The sequence below is a fragment of the Vulpes lagopus genome, chromosome 8, assembly GCF_018345385.1.
Source record: "Vulpes lagopus strain Blue_001 chromosome 8, ASM1834538v1, whole genome shotgun sequence".
Lineage (NCBI taxonomy): Eukaryota > Metazoa > Chordata > Mammalia > Carnivora > Canidae > Vulpes > Vulpes lagopus.
Genome location: NC_054831.1, coordinates 38,095,846 through 38,121,462, shown reverse-complemented (window position 1 = coordinate 38,121,462; position 25,617 = coordinate 38,095,846). Strand labels below are relative to the sequence as shown.

Genomic DNA, 25,617 nt, shown 5'->3' with positions numbered 1-25,617 from the left:
CAGGTCTCCAGGATCATGCCCTGGGCTGAAGGCAGGTGCTAAACCGCTGAGCCACCCAGGCTGCCCGGTCCCATATTGTTTCAATTTTGCACCTGTTTACTCATTTGTATAGGATGGTTATTTTACATGTCAACCTGGCTGGGCCATGGTGCCCACATATTTGGTCAAACTTTTTTTTTTTTGTCAAACATTTTTCTGAATGTTTCCATGAGGGTGTTTCTGGATAAGGTTAACAATTAAGTTGGTAGACTTTGAGAAATGCAGCTCACCCTCCATAGCACTGGTGGGCCTTATACAATCAGTTGAAGACCTTAATAGAACAAAGACTGATGCCCCTTGAGCAAGGAGAGAGAATTCTGCCAGCAGACTGCCTCTGGACTTGACTGCAACTCTTCCCTCCAGGCTCCAGCCTTCTGGCCTATCCTGCAGATTTTGGACTTACGAAGCCTCCACAATTTGCATGAGCAAACTCCTTAAAATAAATCAATCTCCCTCTCTGTCTACACACACACACACACACACACACACACACACACTTTGTTTCTCTGGAGAATCCCAATACATATGGTAATGACAGAACCAGGACTATGGCCTGTTGGTCAGACTATTTTCATTTCCCATGGAGAAGAGAATAAAAGAAAGGGAAAGAGTGTAGCCAAGGGAAAAATAAAGCAAACATCTTTGTTTTTATTTATCTGTGCTTACAACAAAGTATAAATGTAAACTAAATTATACACACATATTTTAATGTTCTAAAACTAAAAACGTTTGGCTTAGATTCATAAATTATCTCACAAAAATAAATATTGCATGTGCTTCCTTTCAGGCCCAATCTTCTTAAAACATCCACACACACATATGCATTTATTATGGACTTCAGTCCAACCACAGTTCCAGAGTTTATGAATCTCTATTTCCTTTTTTTTTTTTTTTTTTTTTTATGAATCTCTATTTCCTACCAAGGATGAGACCCCAGTTACTAATCTGCTACTATGTGATGATTAATAATGACAAAATGAATATTTATTATATAGGATTATTGTTAAAGTTCAACTGCACATATCAAAGAATTTTGTAACTATCATCTCAAACCAGTATGTCTATTAATAATGAAAACAATTTTACTAAGCAAAAGCTTCTAAAACATTCTGGGGCATTATTAAAATGATGTTTTTAGAGAGTCTGTGGCAACTATCCATCTTACTATGATGTTTCTTTGGCAAGTCAGCAATTCAACCCATTGGTCCAATTCATGACGTTAGAAATCTATATAGGTCTTTTAAGATCAATATTGGCACATTTAATCTAAACCAGACTGAAAAGCAGCAAGGAATGAAATTAACTATTAATTATATTTGTTCTTATAGGGTACATATTTCATCTGCAAATAATAACAAGTATTTGAGGTACAATTTTTTTTTAATTTTTTTTTTGAGGTACAGTTTTAAAAAGTGAAGTTATACAGCTTCTGAAGAACATTTTTCAAAGTAAATACTTTTTTGCTATATAAGTATATATATGAATTTTTAATGTAATTACAGTTGAACATCATACAACATCAAAACTCCAAAATTTAGTTTTCAATTAACAGAAGGTAGGCACATTTAAAAAAAAACAAACCGTGATAATGAATCTTTCTTTCAAAACTTGAGAACATATTCAAGAAGCAAGCATCTGAACCAGTAAGATCCAGACTGGGGGCAGAGGAAGTTACCACTTTAATGACACAATGATTCAATGTGCTGCTATGTGCCTGCAATGCACAAAAGATTTAGGTGTAAGGAGTCACACCCAGACAAAACAAGAACTCTCACTCCAAATGGGGAAATCAAAGGAGGTAGCAGTACACAATATATTACAGTTCAGAAAATATTTTTGATAAATTGACTATCAAACAGATAGCAGTGGCAAATAAGGGGGATAACAGGGGTGGGAATGGTTTGCTTAGTGAATAGGAATATTTTATCTTTGATATTGTTCATAACTGCCAGCATATCATGCCAATAGAATGTAACTATTTTTCATCTGTTTCTTATTTATTTATTTATTTATTTATTTATTTATTTATTTATTTATGAGAGAGAGAGAGAGAGAGAGAGAGGCAGAGACACAGGAGGAGGGAGAAACAGGCTCCATGTTGGGAGCCCGATGTGGGACTCAATCCCGGGACTCCAGGATTGTGCCCTTGGCCAAAGGCAGGCGCTAAACCACTGAGCTACCCACGGATCCCCTATTTATTTATTTTTTTAAAGACTTTATTTATTTATTCATGAGAGACACAGAGAGAGAGAGAGAGGCAGAGACACAGGGAGAGGGAGAAGCAGGCTCCATGCAGGGAGCCCAACGTGGGACTTGATCCCGGGTCTCCAGGATCAGGCCCTGGAGTGAAGGCGGCGCTAAACCACTGAGCCACCTGGGCTGCCCTCATTATTATTTTTAAATCATCTACACACATTGCATCCCTTTGATACTGGCATCTTGAGTGCACTGCTCCCACTGCCGGCCCCCCCACCCACCCCGTTGGCACACAACTGACAGAGACCTTTGAAGTGACATGTCCTACACTATCCCTAGGTCAAAGAGAACTTGTTTAGGCTGTGTCAATAGAAAGATTTCCCAAAAGAGAAATAAAAAAACAAATTAAACTTTATAACTATCCTCAGTACTGTAGGTAACATTACTGTAAGTGGTTGAAGTCTAATATACATTAACTTATTTTAAATGCTGCTTTGTATTATCTGCATTCATCTAAAAGACATACATATTTTAATGATATAAAAGAAAATGTAGTGTCATCTCAGCATAATTAGGGAAAAATGCCAGAATTTATTTTCTTAGCTATCACAAGCAATGGTCAGCAGCTCAAAAGTAGTAATAGTGGTTTCCCTAAGTTGACTCCACCCCTAAAGGTTGAAATTTACTTTCAGCTTCATAAAGAGCCAACAGATTTGTCCTACTTCTGTTCTATAAATTCACTGTAAATACTCTAATAATATTGAAAATAAATTTTACAAGGGAAAAAGTTCTTTCAACTATTTTTTTTTATTGGTCCCAATCTAAATGCTTTCTAGGTATGAGAACAGGAGATAAAATAAGTACCATTAAACATACTGAAAGGAGATTTATTGGAGGCAGATGAAAGAACGAGAAACTATGAAACTGGAACATCTGATTTGAAGGTATTAAATATACAGCAGCTTGGAAAGAATATGTGCAAGGGGCAGATCAGCGCTGCCTCAAAGTCTACAGGTTTTTCCTATGTAACACATATGATTAGAGACCAAATCATCATTTCCAGCATTGTGTCTATAGTTGTTCAGAATGAAGGTATTGTTATAAACTTTACTATACCATCTTTACCATCTCTTTACCATATACTTTACCATCTCTACAATGAAAAAAAAAACAAAAGGGCAATGTACTTACATTCAATAGGGGAATTTGATATTTTAATTAACTTACATCCATGAAGATAAATGAACAATGCACAACTTAATGCTAGATAGGTTTTTAAAAAGGCATAAATTATTCTGCCATGTAAAACAAAAAATCAGAAAGCCAATTTCTGAAGTTTCTAAATTCTCAAAAATTTAATGGACCTTAATATGGCAAGGCTTCTGAATAATGTACTCAATTATGATTAATAAATGTACTAATATAGTGAGGATTAAAAAATAACCAGATTGAATTAGCATCTCCTCTTCTAATATATGTAACTTAGTATGCAGCAGGCTCCAAAAGTTTCATTTTCAAGTTATTCATAAATATATCAATTTCTAGTGTTTGCCTACCATGCAATCATCAATGTAAAGCAAGTCAATACTTTATTTGTAGACTTAAAAGTAAACAAAAGCTTAGGGAAATCAATGTGCCCTTTCACCTTGTCAGTGAACACTAGTCAGTGTATGTCCAAGTATGCATCATATAAAAAAGCACAAGGCTATACTATGTTATGAGACTACAGCACTCTCACTCTAAGGTTTGCAGTTCTATGCAGCACTAATATCTAGAGACAACTAGAAAATCATCCAACTATAAATGCATCTTTCTTGCTTAGACCAAGCTACATATCAACTTACCAAATCCCTGTGCAACACCCAGTTAGCATGCAGGTAGTGAATCCCATCTAGGATCTGATATAATAGTGACTTCACCATTCCCCGAGGTAACTGAACTGGCTTCTTGTTTGCTTTAGAAGCTCTGTGAAACTTGATTATATGCTGAAAGAAAGAGAAATATCACCAGAAGCTTAAAAGAGAAAAGAGGGAAAGATAATTTGAAGTATAATAATTTCCTGACAGAAAAAGAAACACTCAGGGATTCCCAAAGATGTTGAAAATATAATTTCACATTCTGCTGGATAACACAAATTTACAATTTCCTAATAACTGGAGCTAAAATTTCATTTCCTAAGCATATGATCATGTCTCAGAGAATAAATGACTGCAACAGAGAAGTAGAGAATAATGTGATTTTATTTTGAAAGTATAATTAAAAATTTCTTTCAGAATTTGACTGTTTACCTGGTGAAAATTTTCAAGAATATTATCTTTTTTATCTGTAGTGATTAAATGAAAAGAAAAAGAATAGAACAAATTTCAAGATATACTTCGGTTGGCTGATCCAGCATAGATATAGTAACTATTTATAATACAAGGGTTACAAACAAAAGCAAAAAGGAAAATTATTTCAATAAAATACATAGAAACCTAAAGAATAACATGTAAATGACCAGTTCACAGTGAAAATATTAGAAATATGAATCAGATGAGAAAAAAACAGCCTTGTACTATCCACTAAGAGCTTTCTAGGGATAGTATCAGTGGACATCTGGTAAACACAATACCACTTTATTTTTTTTATTTTTTTTTTTTTTTTACAATACCACTTTATAAACAGAAAAATCACTTTATAAATAAATATACCTCAACAGAAATCAGATCCAATGTTTCAAACTCTCTTGACAGGTTTCTTCATTTTAATTAAAGCACTTTTACTGTAAGAACACCTAAAGTCAGCTGAAGTCAACTCTGCTGTAACACAGAGGTATATATGTGGCATCTTATGTGAACATGAACAGACTCTTGAGCAGTATTTCTGAGTGAAAACATATTCTTGAAATTGATAAACATAATTAAAAGAGTGACATATTTTATATTAGAGGTCAACATTTCCACTTCCTACTTTCTTTTGAAATAGAAAGTAGAACATGGATAAGGAATAACTAATAATGAGTGAAGAACTTTTACTTTCCAAAGAAAAAATATACAGCAAAGACTACCTGGTGGGAAGGTAAAATGTATTATTCAGCATGCATGCAGTATGATTAATCTATACTTTAGTACAGCATTACACTATTTTAATTTTCTTCTCAGTTATTTTTCCAAAGTGTTTAAAAGCAGTCAAACAAAACAGAACTACAACTCAATAATCTAGAATGTTCTGTCACCTATCCTAAGAAATGGTATGACAGTAAAGTCTGTTTACCTTAATAAGAACCAGTGATTCTCAGAGCTTAATAAAAACAGCTTTTTAAAATTAATTTTTAAAATTAAAATCTGCCAGAATAAAATAATATGTAGGGGAGGTACAATAAATAATGCCATATGCATTTCTTCAGTTAACATTTTCATTAGGATTTAACAAAATACTGTTTTATACTAATATTTTATAACTACAAAAACTACACTGGGTAAGAAATCTCTTACCCTCATTTTTATTCCAGGGCTATTTAACAAATATGTGATGTGCTCACCATGAAATTTCACCAGCACTTTAGTGATTTTTTTTAAAAGGACTCCTTTTACTAGAACTGTTTTGTTACCCTCTGCCGCCTTACCCCAGTTAATTCATTTCAATATTCCAATTAAAATAAGAAAGTAAAATGGATAAAGGAGGTTTTTCAATAAACTGAATGATTTTTATTAAAATGAACATTAAAAGTACTTACTTGACTCAAACGAGTATTAATAAGATGACAATAAAGCCAATGAGGACTATGTGTTTGTATCTGGCAACAATGCATGTAGCATAATTTGTAAAAGCATAAATATTATATACCTACATGGAAAATTAGATATCACATATGAGCCTGCTAGGAATTATACTGAATATAGTACTATCTCTTATGTTCAACTATTACAAATCATGTTTTAATACAAATCATGTTTATCAACCAGCCTAGAAAATTTCTCATAAGTTTGGGTTGTATCAATATTGGCACCCTAATTTAAAAATTTTTATCAACAGAATCCCAATTCAATTTGATTAGATTTATTTTAGAACAGAAGCTAACAACAGTAACAAAAATATTTACAACCAGCATTGACCTTGGACAGAAGTTTCATAAAACAGAAAATTTGATGTCTATTTTCAGTTCTAAAAATTATTTCCAAATAACTTATAAAAACAATTTGAATCAAATTGCATTTACTTGTGGAAAACAGGCATCTACAGAGTGAAAATACTTCTTGTAAACCTGAAAGTATATGAAACCCATATAAGTTTCAATCTCTGAAATCTGAAGTTAAAATTCCGTAAATGAGGCTAATTTTGGACATTAGTGAGTTTAAAACTATTTGACTGTTTTTAGAAGATGAACTTACTTCTGAGCAGTTTTACTGGACTTTATACTAGTTTTATTTCAAATTTTATATTTCTATTTACAAACTATAGCTGAATGAAAAATGTAAATTATTTTGAAGATATCTGAAATTGAGCCAGAATATTATAATCCCTTGCATATCAGTATCAATGGTTTTGATTTATAATGGTTCAACTTGTGATTTTTTTACTTTATTATGGAGTAAAAGCAATAAGATTTCAGCAGAAACCATACTTTGAATTTTGAAATTTGATCTTTGCCCAGGCTGGTGACACAGTACAATACTTGCTCGTGATGCTGGACAGCAGCAGCTACTGCACCCAGTAAGGATAAACAACCAACACATTTTCAACCATTCCATACTCATACAACCAATCTGTTTTTCATTTTCAGTAGTGTATTCAATAACTTACATGAGATATTCTAACACTTTATTATATAACAAGCTTTGTATTAGATGATTTTGTCCAACTGGAGGTTGATTTAAATGTTCTCAGCACATTTAAGGTAGGCTAGGCTACCCTATGATGTTCAATAGGTTAGGTGTATTACATGTATTTCTGACTTAATTATATTTTCAATTTGTGATGAGTTTATTACAATGCAACCCCATGTAAGCCAAGGAAGATCTGTACATATGTTTTCTTTTTTATTTATCTCAATAAATACACAACAAATATAAATATAGACTAGTAAATAAAACATAATGAAATACTTCAAGATCTTATTAAATTACTTATTAAATACTAGAAAAAAATATAGTTCACAGAAGTGAAGTACTTGCTAATTAATTAATTCAATGTAATACTGGTTTTTACTTGTTTCATTTTCTAAACTATAGTCTGTATTAACATATTCTTTATATAAGACTAATCAGGATATAAGTTTTGTGAATATATTTCAAAATTATTTTGGCTATCCTGCTATAGATTTTCATTATATATATCATAAACTCCCAAGATGGTATTTCAGACTTTCAAAGAATATAACTGTTACATTTAATAAAGGAGTAAATTTTATAGTTACCCAAAACTTATGTAAATACAAATTTTAAAAACAATCCACTGAGCAAATGCAAAGCACTGTTAACTGTCTATAATTCAGCTATCTAGCCAAAATAAATTCTCAGTTTATAATAATTTTTATCAGTGTAACATTATTTTTGTCATTATATTAGGTAATCTAATAAAACTAATCTACTAGGCTGTAATTACTTGACTTTGAGAATCAAGGATTTAATAGGGGACTCTCTTCCAAAAATAATTCTTCCTATACAAGAATATGCTCAATTCAAGTAAGTACAATATTGAATTTCTGATGGAAATAAGAAATACATTAGAATATGGAGTATTAAGTGTAAATAATATCCAATAAATGATTAATAGTATGCTACATTTGTATAGTACACTTACAATAAAGTTTTTCAAATACAAGTTGCTTTTCAGAAAAATCTCATTAAAAAGCAGGAAAAGTATCACATTTTACAGATGGGGATAGGAGAACTACAACTTCAGAGCTATTAAGAAACTTGCTTAATATCAGATGACAAGTAACAGAACCATTAGACCTCAGTCTAGTCTTCTAAATATATTTGTCTTCCTACACAAGGATATTATTTTCTCATTTTATATTCCTTTATAGAAGTAAAAAGAAACATGCTACTTTGAAATTCTCTAACAAAACAGCTATAACAGTTACTTTTTAAAATTTTATCAACAATCTATAGCTAGGAAACAATACTGAATTGTTTATACTCTTCATATTCTACTATTTTCTGTAGTATGTTACAAAGTTCAAACTGATACGATCAAAATGTAATAATACAAGGCAAAATGCCCTAGCCTTGGTAATTCATTAACCACATTCTATGAGGTACTTTTATTTTAAAAATATAAATCTCACAGTAAGATAAACTCCTAAAATTGTTTTTAGTCACTCTTAATCCCCGACTGAAACCAATGGCTCAATGTCTACCAGTAATTCACCTTACCCAGAGGTCATGTTCAGCGTAGTCAAACAGAAGCCATACTTTCCTATCAGCATGAGACAGAAATACCTTTTGAAGAGAGATGACATTTGGATGCTTAAGCTCTCGAAGTAACTGCAAAACAAGGAAGATCCATTAAAAAATCTTTGCCATGAAAATAATGTTAAATAAACCACACCATTTATAATTCACAGGCAATACAAACCTAATGGTAATATCCTAAAAATCTAATATGCACCCAAACTGTTTTGAAAGTGTCCATATAGGTGCTTCAGTAACAAATGTAGGCAAACTCTGAAAGATATAAGTGAGTAAATCTATTTTGTTATTGTTTAGTTGGTTTTTTGTGATAAAATATACATCAAAAGCACCATTTTAACGATATTAAGTGTACAATTCAATAGCTTTTAAAAAACTAACTGTAACCTCAGAAAATATAACCTTTGTCAATACCAAATATCAGATGAGAATTTAGATCTGTAATTCTGTGAGATATTTTTTTCAGGCACTTAAATTTTACATTTCATTAAAATTTTGCAAACTTTTAATAAAAAAATAAAGAAGTTACAGACAGAAGCACCTAAGTAGAACACATTTTAGGGTTTAAGTTTTCTCATTTCCTTTTTTTTTTTTTTAAGTTTTCTCATTTCCTAAAAGGACAATCTTCTATTTAAAATCTTTTATCTCCTTATTTTATTCCATTTACTAACCAAAGTGGCCCTAATAATCTATCAGTTAAAAAGTATTCCAACCCCACTGAATAAAAAAAAAAAGAAAGAAACATTAGTAAAAGTAAAAAAAAAATTTCTCATGAGGCCTCTGAGATATTATGTCTTTATCAGTTAAAACTGACTTACATATAGTGCCTTCCAAATGTGTTCCAAATACATGACAGCCATGTGAGAAAGTCAAGGTCTTAGAACTTACGACTTCAGTACCTTTTATAAGAACACTGCTATCAAAACAAGAATATAAATGCAATGTTAACAATATAGCAGGGGATCCCTGGATGGCTCAGCAGTTTGGTGCCTGCCTTTGGCCCAGGGCGTGATCCCGGAGTCCCGCGATCAAGTCCCACATCCGGCTCCCTGCATGAAGCCTGCTTCTCCCTCTGCCTGTGTCTCTGCTTCTCTCTCTGTGTCTCTCATGAATAAATAAATAAAATCTTAAAAAAAAACACAACAATATGGCAAGGACACTGAAATGAATTTAGCCAAGGAAAGACTATGAATGGACTACCTATTAAGTCATTTATATTATTAACAATTATTCTCTGGAAAGTAATAATTATTCAGGAGCAAGATTAAATTCAAGTTATATATTTCTGCTTTTAGAATTTCAAACTTACGAGATTTTAGAGATTATACACAAAACCTCAGAAACCTAAAGGCCAGTATCTAAGATTAACCATTTCCTCATAAACAAACAAGGCAAAGAATCTGATAGAGAAAGTCTAGACTCCAGGATCACCTAGGATCATCCAGCTGGCTCCAGAGCTAAACCTAGTGCTAAGTTCATCTTACTTCTGGGTCAGTGTTTTTCTCCATTACCTCATGATTGGAACACACTTCCAGGCACTATTTCAAATCCTTTCTGGAAACTGGCAGGGTAGAAATTATAACAAACTCCAAAGCTCTGGCAAAAGTTCTTTCCAATTATTAGAAACCTACATATAAAGCTATTCTTAGATGCCTCTTCAATTTCACCTCCAAGATGAGGCTTAGCTCCTGTGTTGAATAAACAAAACAAAACAGAACAAAAAGCCCAGCAGCAACTATTTTATTAAGTTCTTCCTAAGGGCCAAGTATGGGACTAAGCATATGGCGTGCATTATCTCACTTAATCATGAACTGCCCTATGAAATATTTATATTACTTCTATTTTATAAATGAGGAAATAGTGGTTTGAGGAGATTAAATAATTTGCTTATGATCATAGTCCTAGACAGTGGTTCAAATCAGAATTTTAATGCTTTTAAAATTAACTGACTTTTAAAATACAAAGTCAGTGCTCTAAGGTCTAGTACCAACACTTTCCAAGACATAATACCTGGGGAACTATTTCTCGTTTCTTTCCAGAGGCACAGATATTTTAAGTATGTACTAGGTTGCAAAATGGACAATAGCAGGCACCATGTTTTGCTCACAATGGCACTGCTACCTTCTAGCACCCTGCCTGGGCACCTGGCAGGCACACATTAAGTATTTGGTGAATAATTAATTTGTGAATAAACAAAATATACAAATTAAAAGGCATCATACAACACACCCTTTGGCTTCTGATCTGTAGACTAAGATCACTGCTTTCCTCATAAGAACAATCCACTTCTTTTAAAAAAAATCTATTTCTTAAAAAAACTAACCCACATCTATTTTTAAAACATCCATCTGATGAGTCAGACAACAAATCTCTGAGGATAATGATTTAGTAATATACCAACAGTAAGAGATAATCATTATCATAGTAAGTAATAGTGTTATAGACTGATTTATGTTCTCTCCAAATCCCTACGTTGAAGCCCTAACCCCCAGTACCTCCAAATGTGACTGTTTTTGAAGATAAGGCCTTTATAGAGGCAATTAAGTTAAAACAAGGTCATTAGGGTGGCCCTAATCTAATTTGAATGGTGACCTTATAATGAGGAGGAGGTTGGGACACACAGAGAGATACCAGGGCAGCTTGTACATAGATGACCACTAAAGAGGCCACAAGAGGGTGGTTGTCTGCAAACCCAGGAGAAGCCACAGAGGAAATCAACTGCAGATTCTCTGATCTTGGACTTATAGGTTCCATCCCTGAGAAAGGAAGTTTCTGTTGTTTAAGCCACTCAGTCCATAGTATTTTGTTACAGCAGCCTTGGTAAACCAATACAGTAAGTAACTACTATTATTGAGTAAGTAAAACACACTATGCTGGGTATTTTTTTAAGGGAGATTTATCAGGAGATGGGTCACCGTGGGGTCAAAGATGGAACTGAGTCTCGGTGGGGAATCAGGTCCAAGTAAATATTTCTATTGAAGCACTTCCAAAAAACCAGGGAGCTGGGCTACATTTAGCAGGGCTAACATTAACCAAATGCCTTCTCCTGCATGCCAGTCACTGTGGTAGAAGTACTAGGTCCTGGGATATAAAATGTGTTAAGTAAGACTTGCTGAAGTCCTCTAGTAGGAGACAAATTCAAGTAAGCACACAATCCTAATGCGGTGACTGCAGTAGTGGTAACTGATTTTTATTGAGAGTAGCTAACATTTACCTAGGACCCTTCTAAGGTTTTGGGGGGATGTGGGTTTTTTTTTTCCTTTTTGAAGATATTATGTTAAAAAATAATTTAAAGAAAAGGTTTGAATTAAAAATTTTTAAAGATTTTATTTATTTATTCATGAGAGACACACAGAGAGAGGCAGAGACACAAGGCAGAGGGAAAAGCAGGCTCCCTGCAGGGAGCCCTATGTGGTACTCGATCCCAGAACCCTGGAATCACCACTCAAGGCAGACAGAGCCTAAGGCAGACACTCAACCACTGAGCCTTCCAGGCATCCCAGGTTTAAATTAATTTAAGCAATGGTTTCCAACACAGAAACCACCTAAATTCTTCTAATTCTACTGGGAATAAAATCTTATAATTTCCTGTATTAAGATCACTGCTAAAAATACAAATGTCTTAATACATCATTCATCATAAACTTAACTCATTCTAATTGTACCATATAATATTACAACATTTAATCTGAACTCTTAAAGTACAAATAAATAAAAAATAACATAATAACATTTAAAACTGTATCTGAAGGCAGATAGCACCGCCTTCAGCCCAGGGCCTGATCCTGGAGACCCGAGATGGAGTCCCACACTGGGCTTCCTGCATGGAGCCTGCTTCTCCCTCAGCCTGTGTCTCTGCCTGTCTCTGCCTCCCTCCCTCTCTCTCTCTCTCTCTCTCTCTCTCTCTCTCTCTCTCTCTCTCTCTCTCTCATAAATAAATAAAATCTTTAAAAAATAAATAAAATAAAACTGTATCTGGGGGGGCCCCCTGGAGGGCTCAGCTGGTTGGACATCTGCCTTCATTCAGGTCATGAGCCCGTGGTTCTGTGATTGAGCCCAGCATTGGGCTCCCTGCTCAATGGGGAGTTTGCTTCTCCCTCTCCCTCTCCTCCCACTTGTGCTCTCTCTTACTCTGTCTCTCTCAAAAAAATAAAATCTTTTAAAAAATAAATAAAACTGTATCTAGTCAATAAATATCACTTAGAGCAAGTGAGAAAATAAGAAAGAAAACCTCTGATATCCTCTAAATGACACTGATTTCTAGTATTAAAATTTTACAACATGACAAAAATAATATTCTGAATTTATGCCATGGTATGATGATAGCTAAGTTGAAATTACCACAAAAGTATACAGCATATTATTCTTAAATTATTTCAATTATTTTGTTAAAGCTGTGGAAACTTTCTTCAATCAAATTTTTACAAGTCGATAAAAACAAAACTGAAAACAAACGCTGAGGTGCCTAAATTAGAGTAGACGTGAGCCTTAAAAGTAAAGCCTGGAGCTTTATCTCTCTGCTCCCTTACCCTTACCCCAACTACAAGGCTGCCTCTTAGAATACTGACAGTCCACCAAAGCAGTTTGAAAAGCACTATGCTAAAGGGATTGTAGCTCACAAAAGATTGTGGAAATACCAAACGAACCACTTACAATACAATGAGGATGAAGATATGCAATGCTCTTTAACTTTAGAAGAAATGCTCAAGAGTTCTTTCTTCCTTCTATTTTACAAGGATTTACTGAGCAAAGACTTTGTCATGCCTGGTGAAGAAATGAGTTACAGTCTAGTGAAAAGAGAAAACAAACTAACAAAAAGAAACACCTTATAATTTTCTATAAGTGCTATGAAAGAAAATAAACTGGGGCGGACTGTAAGAGAAAAAAGGAAATGAGTGGTGGGGAAATATCTTTTCTTCCTTCTCAGAGGTAGATTTAATAAATGGAAGGGAGAGAAGACTGATAAGATATGCCAAAATAGATGGCATATCCTTTTTTCTTTTTAATTTTTTATTATAGAAAATTTTCAAAAGTAAATAAAATAGAATAGTAAAACAGACCCTCCCCCATGTATCAACATCCACTCTCAGTCTATCTCATTTATTCAACATTCATACCCACTCCTCCCATCTCACCCCTGGATTATTTTTAAATAAATCCTAGACTGATATGATTTCACCTGTAAATATTTCAGTATATATCTCTAAAATATAGGATCTCTTTTCTCTGACCACATGGAAATAGCAATCAATGACAATAAATTATTTCAAGACTCACATGTTTAAAAAAATGTTTTTATTAAGTATTTTATTATAATTCCAGTATAGTTAACATACAGTGTTATATTAGTTTCAGGTGTACAATATAGTGATTCAACAATTCTATACATTACTCGGTGTTCATCAAGGTAAGTGTACTCTAATCCCCATAACCTATTTTCCCCATCTCCAATCTACCTCCCCTCTGGTAACCATCAGTTTGTTCTCTATAGTTAAGAGTCTGTTTCTTCGTTTGGCTCTCTCTTTTTCCCCTTTGCTTATTTGTTTTGTTTCTTAAATTCCACATGAGTGAAATCATATGGTACTTGTCCTTCTCTGCCTGACTTACTTCACTTAGCATTATACTCTCTCGCTCCATCCATGTTGGTGCAAACAGCAAGATTCCATTTTTTTTTAATGACTGTATTCCTCTCTCACACCAATACACATTCCACGTCTTCTCTATCCATTAATCTATTGATGGACACTTGGGCTGCTTACATAATTTGGATATTGTAAATGACATTGCAATAAACAGAGGAATGCAAGCATCCCTTTGAATAAATGTTTTTGCATTTTGGGGCAATAGTGTGATTACTAGATGGTAGGGTAGTTCTATTTTTAACTTTTTGAGGAACCACCATACTGTTTTCTACAATGGCTGCACCAGTTTGTATTCCCACCAACAGTTTTTTCTCCACATTCTCACCAACAGTTGTTTCCTGTGTTGTTGATTTTAGCCATCCTGACAGGTATAAGGTGGTATATCTCACTGTAGTTTTGATTTGCATTTCCCTGATCATGAGTGATGTTGGGCAATCTTTTTTGTGTGTCTGTTGGCCATCTGGATGTCTTCTTTGGAGAAATGATTGTTCAGGTCTTCTGCCCAACTTTTAATTGGGTTATTTGTTTTTTGGGTGTTGTATCAGTTCTTTATATATTTTTGATATATTAATCTTTATCAGATATATGATTTGCAAATATCTTTTCCCATTAAGTAGGTTGCCTTTTAGTATTGTTGATTGCTTCCTTCACTGTGCAGAAACTTTTTATTTTGATGTAGTCCCAATAGATTACTTTGGCTTTTATATCTCTTGCCTCAAGAGACAGAGAAAAATGATGCTTTAGCCAATGTTAGAGAAATTAGTGCCTGTGCCCTCTTTAAGGAATTTTATGGTTTCAGATCTCACATCTAGGTCTTCAATCCATTTTGAGTTTATTTTGTGTATAGTGAAAGAACATGGTCCAGTTTACCCAACATCATTTGCTGAAGAGACTTTTTCCCATTACATATCCATTCCTTCTCTGACAAAGATTAACTAACCATATAATATTGTGGGCTCATTTCTAGGTTTTTCTATTCTACTTCATGTTTAAAAATAAATTATATTTAATTAATGTATTTATCTGAGAAAGAGAGTGAGAGACAATGCACAAACTAGAAGGGCAGAGGAAGAAGGACAAGCAGACTCCACAGTGAGCAAGGAGCCTGGCACAGGGCTTGATCTCACAACCCTGAAATCATGACTTGAGCTGAAATCAAGAGTTGGACATTTAACCAAGCCACCCAGGCGGCCCTAAAAATTAAACAATATATTTCTAAACAATCTAGGAATAAAAGAAAAAAAAATCACAAAACTGAAAATATTCTGTACTAAATGATAATGAAAATACAATGTAATAAAACTTCAGAATGAAAGTAGAATACAGCTTGGAGGGAAATTTATAGTTTAATTGTTTATTGAAAAGAATAATATAGGGCAGCCCGGATGACTCAGTGGTTTAGTGCCACCTTCAGCCCAGGGCCTGATCCTGGAGACCCCGGGATACAGTCCCACGTCAGGCTCCCTGTATGGAGCCTGCTTCTCCCTCTGCCTGTGTCTCTGCCCCTCCCCCCCATCTCTCATGAATAAATAAATAAAATCTTTAAAAAAAAAAAAAAAGAAACGAATAATTTAAAATCAATGACCTAAAGTTCTACCTTAAGAAGATAAAAAAGAACCGTAAGCCAAGAATAGAAGGAAAAAAATAATAATAAAGATTTAAGAGCAGAGATCAATGATAGAGACAGAAAACACAAACCTGCAATAAATAGGACATCATTACAGAAGTTACAGATGTGAAAAGATTAATGAAATATTATGAACAATTTTGTGCTAATAAATTCAACAACTTAAACGAAATAGACAAATTCCATAAAAAATACAATATATCAAACACAGGATGAAATATAAAATCTGAAGAGCTCTTTATCTATTAAGTAAATAATATTGGTTGGTGAATTCTATCAAACATTTAAGGAAGAAAAACTACTATTCTTACAGAAATTGTCAGGGGATGCCTACATTCTGACAATTGGGAATGCCTAGTGTGTTTCATGAGGGCAGCATAATCTTGATACCAAAGACAAAGATATTACAGTAAAGATAATTATAGACCAACATCCTTCAAACTCATACTTAAAACCCCTTAATAACACACTAGTAAATCAAATCTAACAATATATAACCAAGTAGGGATTATTTTGAGAATGCAAAATTGGATAAACATTAAAAATCAATGTAGCCTATCAATGTAACAGAATAAAAGAGAACTATAGGATCATTTCAGTACACACAGAAAAAAGCATCCAATAAAATCTGATACCACTTATGAAAAAACTAGAAGGAACCTCCTTAGTCTGACTGATGCCATCTATAAAAAAACGTAGAGCTGGCATTTTACCTAATAGTTAAACACTGAAAACACTTTCCCCATGACTGGGAACAAGTCAAAGACCTTCATCGTCATTATCTTCAACATTTTTTTTTTAAGATTTTTAAGATTTTAAGATGAGAGAGAAAGAGAGAGAGAGAGAGAGAGAGAGAAAGAAAGAGAACACATGCATATAACCAAGGGGAGAGGCAGGCAGAGGGAGAAGAAGAAGAAGAAGGGGAGAAGAAGCAGGATCCCCAATGAGCAAGGACTTGATCCTAGAACCCTGGGATCATGACCTGAGCTGAAGGCAGACGCTTAACCGACTGAGCCACCCAGGCACTCCTACCCTTCAACATTATATGAAGGCCCAGCCAGTGCAATAAGAAATAAAAATTAAGAAGTGGAAAACAGTAAACTATTCCAAATCACATGACATAATTTTTTATGTAGAAAATCTGCATATTATCACCTAAATCTACCAGTGAATTTAGACATACAACATATATGAAATGTGTAATATTTTAAAAATTGTTTCCTTTTTTAAGGTTCTATTTCTAAATATAGAAGCAAACAAATAGGAAATAAAATTTTTTAAATAATCCCATTTACAATAGCGCCAGAACGCATGAAGTCCCTAGACATGAATTTAACAGAAGGTATGCAAAATCTCTACAACTAAAAACTACAAAACATTGTTGAGAAAAATTAAAGAAAATCTTTAGAAATAGAAAGTATATCTTTTTAGATTCATGGTTTGGATGCTTCAAAATTATTAAGATATCAATTTTCCCTGAACTGATCCAAACTATAATCCCAGTAGGCATATTTTAGAAGTAAAAATTGACTAGCTGATTCAAAAATTTCTATGATAATGCAAAGGACCTAAAATAGCCCAAACAATCCTGAAATAGAAGTATAAGGCTGATGGCCTTCAAATCTTGCTGTAAAGCTGGAGTGACCGCAGACTGGCGTAAAGATGGACAAAGAGATGGAACAGAATAGAGACCAACAATAGTCCATACTTACATAGTCATTTAAGTTTTTACAAAGGTGCCAAACAAATTCAATGAGGAAGAATCTTTTTTAAAAAATGATCCCACAATTGTACACTTACATAGGGTGAAGTGGGGGAGAAGCTCTAACCTAACATTACACCCATACAAACAAAACTGAATTAAGTATAACATAAACTAAAAAGTAAAACCAAAATTACCCAGCTATTAGAAGAAAACATGAGAAAATTTCTTCACAATCAATAAGTAAAGATTTCTTCAGCCAGACACAGAAATTAATAGTCATAAAAAGGAAAAATTAGTAAATTTCATTAAAAATAAAAATTTCTGCCCCTTTTAGGTTAGAAGAGCTATAATCAAACACATTAAAAATAAGTTTTCATATTTCTTTCTGTGCTTAATTGCATTTACAGTTATCAACATATACATGAATGTCTGTTCCTAAAATGAAGAGTTGTTAGTTTTTAAAATATTTTGTTGAAATTTAATAAACAGAGATAAGCACACACACCGTAAGTGCACAGCTCAGTGAGTTCTCACACAATAAGCCTATATAACCAGACCCAGAACAAAATCAAGAAACAGAACATTACTAGAATCCTGCAAGTTCCCTTGTTTCCCCTTTCTGTCACTCCCTGACCCCTCCAAAGGTGATCTCTAACAGGACATCTAATATCACTAACCACGGTGTGATGGATTTTAATTCTTTAAAAGTAACTAGAATATGTAGAACTGTAGATGTTGAAGAACTGAAAAGGTACAGATATCCTTCCTCTAGATTCAAGAGCAATAAAAATCTATCAATTACATGAAATACAATTTCCAACATGGCATACCTTTGGTTAAGAAAGAACGCTCTCCACCTCACCTCTACTCTGCCCTCATGTAAGTAATTCTTATGTATCTTCCAAAACATGCAACCTTCTTTGATTCTCTTGCTTAGATGTAGATCACATTCTTATTCTCACACACTTTTATCACTGTGATCGGTATATTATTATTAAAAAATTGATTAGTGTTTTTTTTCCTCATCGGTGTGTAAATATTTAAGGCCAGGGATCCTCACTTGTTCTGTTTTTCTTACTTTTACCTACTCTACTTCCCATCAATATGACACACAACAAATGGCTACTAAGTGAAAACCCAACAGCACAGATTCTGTTAAACAGGTAAAATTATTCAAATTAATATATTAATTAATTCAATCAAAAAAGCCTATGATCTGTGGATAGATACAAGGGCTAAAAGCCACAAAAGCAAAGATTATAATATATATTCTAGAATATTTTGATTATAACCAGAAAAGATAAATTTGGATCCATAGTGTTACAACAGTAAAAACTGAAGTAATATCTCATGGAAGCAATACTCTGTTTAAATGTGTGAATAATTATTTAGTAATGCATTAACATGAATATTTTCCTTTGGAATCAAAATGAAATTCCACAGCTACCACATGGAAAGCTGTTTCCAAAAGAAAACAGCACGTATTTTTACATATTCAAATGAACAAACAAATACAATGAAAATCAAATAATACAATCTCATTTTAAGTATGACATAATCTCATCTTATTAAAATAGAAATATTAATTTTAATGAACTACATATAGATTCATACAAATTTACTTTTATTGCACCTAATGAAATAATAACTGGACCCTTCATATTCAGTGACATTTATTGGCAAAATATACATTTATATAAACAACTAAGATTGACTTACTCCCAAATAAATGATTTATAGATCTTTTGATAGAACTATATACCACCTTTACTTCTCTTAGGAAACAAATATATTTTTCCATAGTCAATATGAAAAATATTTAGCAACTTTCAATTAATGTGTATATGTGACAAATACAATTCAGAGACTTACACAGTTGACACTCGTAAGTCAATTGATAATAATGATTATAAAAAGAACTTCACTTACTGCTATTTCTCTACATGCCGACATAGAGATCCCAGTTCCTTCTATTTGTTTTAAAGCATAGTCTTTATCATCTTTCCTGTAAAAACAAAGTTATTTTAATATACAGACAAAACTAAATTTATGTGCATTTTTAATACATAAGTAACATTTAATACATTTCGGATGTTTTTCATATGTAATCATATGGGGAAAGTATTTATTTAAGGAAAAACGTTTTTAGATAATCTAGTTCAATTCCACTATTTGATGAAGAAAGTTAGATTCAAAGTAATAAAAAGAATTGTTCAAGGCTCCATGGTTTGGGAAGTCAAAGATTCAGAAATAGGTTCTTTCTGCTCTAACATGTACACATTTCCTTTCTACATATGCTCATGTGTGTATTATACACTATGCACTGAACACAAATACACACACACAAACACACACACACAGAGCTTAGTTTCTAAAATCCATTCAGATATTGGTGGGTCAAAAAAAAAAAAAAAAAGAAAGAAAGAAATGCATTACTATAGTACAAAATGGTTATAATTTCAAACATGTTATAGTCCTCATATCCCCCAAATACCTTTGATGAGAGTCGCTCAACATGTGTTTTTTTTTTTTTTTAATTTTTTATTTATTTATGATAGTCACAGAGAGAGAGAGAGAGGCAGAGACACAGGCGGAGGGAGAAGCAGGCTCCATGCACCGGGAGCCTGATGTGGGATTCGATCCCGGGTCTCCAGGATCGTGCCCTGGGCCAAAGGCAGGCGCCAAACCACTGCGCCACCCAGGGATCCCTCAAACTTTTTTGATTCAGGATCCCTTTACTCTTTTAGATATTACTGAACACCTTCAAGAGTTTTTATTTGTTGTATCTATCACTATTTACCCTATTATATCTTTTAAATGAGAACTTTTAAAAACATAGAATGCAAAAGCATGTATCTATTAGCCACCAGAGCAATGACCTCATCACGTTATGATATCTTTGGGAAAAAACCCACTGTACATTCATGAGACAATGAGAAAAGGAAATACCACTGACCCTTGAACAACATGGGTTTGAATTGCATGGTCCACTTAATACGTAGATTTTTTTTTTGATAAATACAATTCAGTATTATAAATGTATTTTATGATTCTAATATTTTTCAAGCTTACTTTATTATAAGAATACAGTATATAACTCATGTGACATACAAAATATGTATTAATCTACTGTTTATGTTATCTGTAAGGCTATTAGTAGTTAAGTTCTCGGGAAGTAAAAGTTATATGTGAATTTTAGACTGTAGTCATAGTAGTGGGCTGTCAATACTCCCCCAGCCCCCACACTATTCAAGGGTCAACTGTAATATCATAGCACTACTATGAAAAGTATCAACTTTATGGACCTTCTGAAAGATTGTGGGGTAACTAGCGGTTCCCAGATCAGATTCAAGAACTGCTGGTGTGTGTGTGTGTGTGTGTGTGTGTGAGAGAGAGAGTGAGAGAGAGAGAGAGAGAGAGAGAGAGAGATGAGTTTAGGGGGAAACACAATGTGAAAACAAATGAGGTGAGAGAAATCATTTGAGGGAGAAGAGACACAGAAAACAATGAGGCATGTGGCTGACGACGTTAATTAGGAATCAGAACATAAAAGTCTTTTTTACTCCAAGAATAACAGGAAGCACTCCATTAAAGATTTCTTTAAAAAGAAAATATTAGTTATATTTCGTTTGAAAAAAAGTATCTTTGGTTGCCTTTTGAATGCTTAAGGGGAGTAGCCAGTTAAAGGCAGAGGCAGAGAAGCCAGTTAAAAGTAAGCAGCATTAAAATTACTCAGGTTGAGAGATGATGGCGGTAGCTGTAGAATGGTGGTTGTCCCACAGGGCAGACAGACTGGAACAATATATGTTAGAACCAAGAGCACTTGGTGACTGGATATTGGGCAGAAGAAGGAGTCAAAGAAAATGATTTCTGCCCCAGCAACCGGTTAACGGCAATATTACTACCTGAAATAAAAAGCAGCAAGAAGAAACGATCTGAGGGAACAAGAACACAAAAGTCTGTTTTGTATAGGTTAAGTCTGCAATACATATGAGACACCTAAATGAGGATGGCAAGCTGAATAAACACGTGTAAAGCTCAAGAAAAAGCTGAAGACACGGATTTACTATAATTAGCATATACACGGCAATCAAAGCCATGAGAGCAAAGTGACACCAAAAAGGAGGACCGTCAAAAAAAAAAAAAAAAAAGATTTTGAAAAAGGGCAGAATAGTAAATAGTATCAAAAGGTGCAAAGAAGGCTAGTAAGGTGAGGACGGAGAAGTGTTCACTGAATTTAGCAATGATGAAGTCACCAGAGAGTAGACTAGGCAAAAATAGTTGGGAGTGATGTTGTGGCAGAGTCTATTGCAGAAGGCTGAGGAATGACTAGGGCATAAAAGCAAACTAAGACAATAGGTGTAGGTATTTGAAGGGGAAAAAGTACAACAGTAGCTGGAATCATACACAAGGTTAAAGAATTACTATTTTTTTTAAGATGGAAGAGACTTGAATAGGCTAAGCATTGACAGGAAGAACCCAGAGAAATGGAGCTGCTGCTACAAGAGAGAGAGAGACGTAAAAAATTAGGAAAGCAAAGACTGAAATGCTGGAGGAAAATTAGATAGGGCTAGAAGGAGAAATGCTTTTTGGAAGAGTTCTCATCTAGATGGACTTCCTATTTTCCTGATGTTGGAAATTAGGTCATATACTAAAAGTAAGGGCAAAGGTGGTAAAGTTCAAGATCTGAACAGAGTAAAAGAAGGTTTGGTTGAATAACTCATATAAAACCAATTCATTTAAGTTCATTTAATACTACATTATCTTAAATTATTAAGACTCACATAGCTTTATCTTTGTTTCTACAACATATTTACACCAAATCCTTAGCTGTGGAAAAAAATCCCAATACCAACATTATTTCTCTGAAAAAAGATTTGTTGTACCACAACCAGCTTTACAATATATTTTCTAGTAAAGCACCATGGGTACTCATTATTTTAAAACTACATTAAGTGAATCTATGCTTAATGTTCACTAAGTCTGAATGATTTCTGAAAAAGTTAAAAAAAAAAGTTAAAGAGGGTGACACAAAAATAAAATGAAGTCGAGGGGCACCTGCATGGCTCAGTCAGCTGAGCAACTCATTCTTGGTTTTAGCTAAGGTCCTGATCTTAGGGTCATGAGAATGAGCCCTGAGTGGGGTTCCACAGTCAGTGGGAGGTTTGCTTGAAATTGCCTCTCCCTCTTCTTCTGCCCCTCCCCCTGTTCTCACACATTCTCTCTCTCAAAATAAATAAATCTTTAAAAACAAATAAATAAAATGAAGTCAGGGTCAGAATAAGTCTATTAGACACTTTTACGTGCATGTTACTGATTTAATCAGATGGTGAACCCAGGAGCGTAAGAGACTGTTTATATGTATTATCTGAGGATAGCATCCTAGATCTGAGCGCCCTAAGGAGAAAGAGAGTGGTGGGGAAAAAAATATTAAACCAAAGGCTTACCCATTTACCTACTTCCTTAACAATGACCCTGAATTTCTCTTACTTAATAATAGCCAAGTTGCTATATGCAAATGTCTTCTCAATGAACTGAAAAATTCTAATCTGCATAGTCCTCTCCCTCATCCCAAGCAATTGTATGTCTTATATTTTATAAACGTAAATGATGAGAAAGAAAGGTGAAATGGGAGAATAAAAAAGATGTTTGATTAGCGAAAAGGCAACCTCCTCTTGAAAATCACTGAATATAATTACCATCATAATATAATAATGCCCTGTGATTTATAATACACATTTACTTATATATCCATCCACACAGTCACTTTTTAGTAAAAAGGCACATTGGAGAGGAAAAGGATTTGTTCCCTAGTTTCAGTCATGATCCAGTTGAAGAAGGTAGACTGTATAAATAAATAATTGCAATATAGTGTTCTAAGTGCTATAAATAGAGAGGATGAACAACTATAGCTTGAAGGGTTGAAGCAAGATGAAAGCAAGCTTCAGAAACAGGCTTCATAAGCAGAGATTCTTAAGACTTCAGAAGTTTGTCAGGAAAGGAGGGAGGAGCTGGGGAGATAAATCAGTAGTTAGAGCAGACATCCCAGAAAGTAGGAACAACATGTACAAAAATACAGAAGCATGGGGAAGGTGAGACATACTCAGGGAACAGCAGAGAGTAGCAGTAGCAATTTAACATCATGAAACATGCTGACAGCCCTGAGGACAGATGTGATTTTAGAAACAGGCAGAAGTAAGATGGGAGGGGGTCTTCTAGGTCAGCTGTCTCCATAGAGGGGGATAGAATATATGTGATAGCTTCACTTCAGGGAGAGTAGAAAACATATGAGAAGAAAATATTACATTAGAAAAATAATAAATAAAGCTGAGGAAAAGTGTGTTATGTGAGAAAACCAAAAGAAGAGAAGAGGATGGAACCATGATGAACACTTGCCTTTAATCATCAGGAGGAGTAAGTCAATTATATAAAATGGCTGTAAAGTAGTCAAAAAAAATGAGCAGTGTTTTGGTAAAATAGAGTATTGAACATACGTTATGAAATTTCACTTCCCTCCTAAAACCCTGCTAAAACTATGGTAAAGAAATGTTTTAAAGATAGAAACTCATATGGATAAAAAATGGAAAGGCAGTGGCATAAAATTTTGGAAACTCCAAAGTAAGTGGACAGACACTAATTGATTGAGAGGATCCAAGAAAACTAACTCAGAAGCTGACAGTGAAGAAAGATGAGAACAAATTAGATGTACACAGCAAAATCCTCCAAAAGTAGCAAACGAAGAAGATATCTCTGGAAGTAGAACTGGTTGGATGGAAGATAAAATTGAAGAGATATTCTAGAAAATAGAACAATAAAGTAAGAAAAACATGAAAGAAAAACAGAAAAATTAGACAACCAGTCCATGAAATCCAATATACAAATAATTAAGAGTTCCAGAAAGAAAGAAAAAAGAAAGAAAATTTATAAAGTAATTCAAGGAAACTTCCTAAACTGAATGACAGGGTTTATAAAACCGAAAGGGTCCAATGAGTTCCCATCACAAACAGCTGAAAATAAGCCATCCAGACACAATATTTAGACATTTCAGAAAAGTTGAGATGAGTAGATTTTACAAGCTTCCAGTGGAGATAGGGGAACAGGTCACTTAGAAATAGTAAATATTACTCAGCTATGACAGAAGGAAATCCTGTCATTTTGTGACATGGATGAACCTGAGGACATTAAGCTAAGTGAGAGAAATCAGAGAAAGACAAATACTGTATGGTATCACTTACATGTGGATTTCCAAAACTCATAAAAACAAAGTACAGGGTGGTTACCAGGGTCTGAGCTCAGTGGAGAGACTTGTTTAAAGGTACAAACTTGCAACCAGCAGACAAAAATGTCCTGGAGACCCAATGTACAGCACAGTGATTATAGACAACAACACTGTATTATACACTTCAAAGTTACTAAAAGACTATATCTTAATTTTCCCCACCAAAAAAAGAAATGATAATTATGTGACATGACAGAAGTGTTAGCTACATTACAGTGGTAATCATATTGCAATGTATATATTTTATCAGTCAAGTTGTACACCTTCAACTTACACAATGCTATATGTAAATTATATCTCAATAAAACTAAATTTTAAAAAAGGATCAGAAATCAGGATATCTATGGACTTCTCAATAGCAGAAGTTAGAAGTTCTAATCTAACTGGATTACATGAAATCATGAATATTGATTACAGTGTCAATAGATGTGGTTTGGAGGGGATCCCTGGGTGGCGCAGCGGTTTGGCGCCTGCCTTTGGCCCAGGGCGTGATCCTGGAGACCCGGGATCGAATCCCACGTCGGGCTCCCGGTGCGTGGAGCCTGCTTCTCCCTCTGCCTGTGTCTCTGCCTCTCTCTCTCTCTCTCTGTATGACTATCATAAGTAAATAATAATAATAAAATATATTTAAAAAAAAAAAAAAAAAGATGTGGTTTGGAGTTTAAGAGTCTGTTCTGGAAAATTATACTGTCAGCTGCAATGACAGGAAAATATTATGGAGTAGTCAGCCAGAT

General features: G+C 34.0%; 1 protein-coding gene across 3 annotated transcripts in view; it reads right to left on the bottom strand.

The window, feature by feature from the left end:
- CDK8 (cyclin dependent kinase 8) overlaps window positions 1–25,617 on the bottom strand; it is a 112,834-nt gene that overhangs the window by 39,725 nt on the left and 47,492 nt on the right. For 2 of the 3 annotated variants that reach the window (XM_041766464.1, XM_041766465.1), the window contains exons 2-4: window positions 19,534–19,609; window positions 8,595–8,705; window positions 4,080–4,220 (exon numbers count right to left, since the gene is read on the bottom strand). In XM_041766464.1, coding sequence (XP_041622398.1) covers window positions 4,080–4,220; window positions 8,595–8,705; window positions 19,534–19,609 — 328 coding nt within the window. The remainder of the gene's footprint in view (window positions 1–4,079; window positions 4,221–8,594; window positions 8,706–19,533; window positions 19,610–25,617) is intronic. The other variant, XM_041766466.1, reaches the window with a different exon arrangement.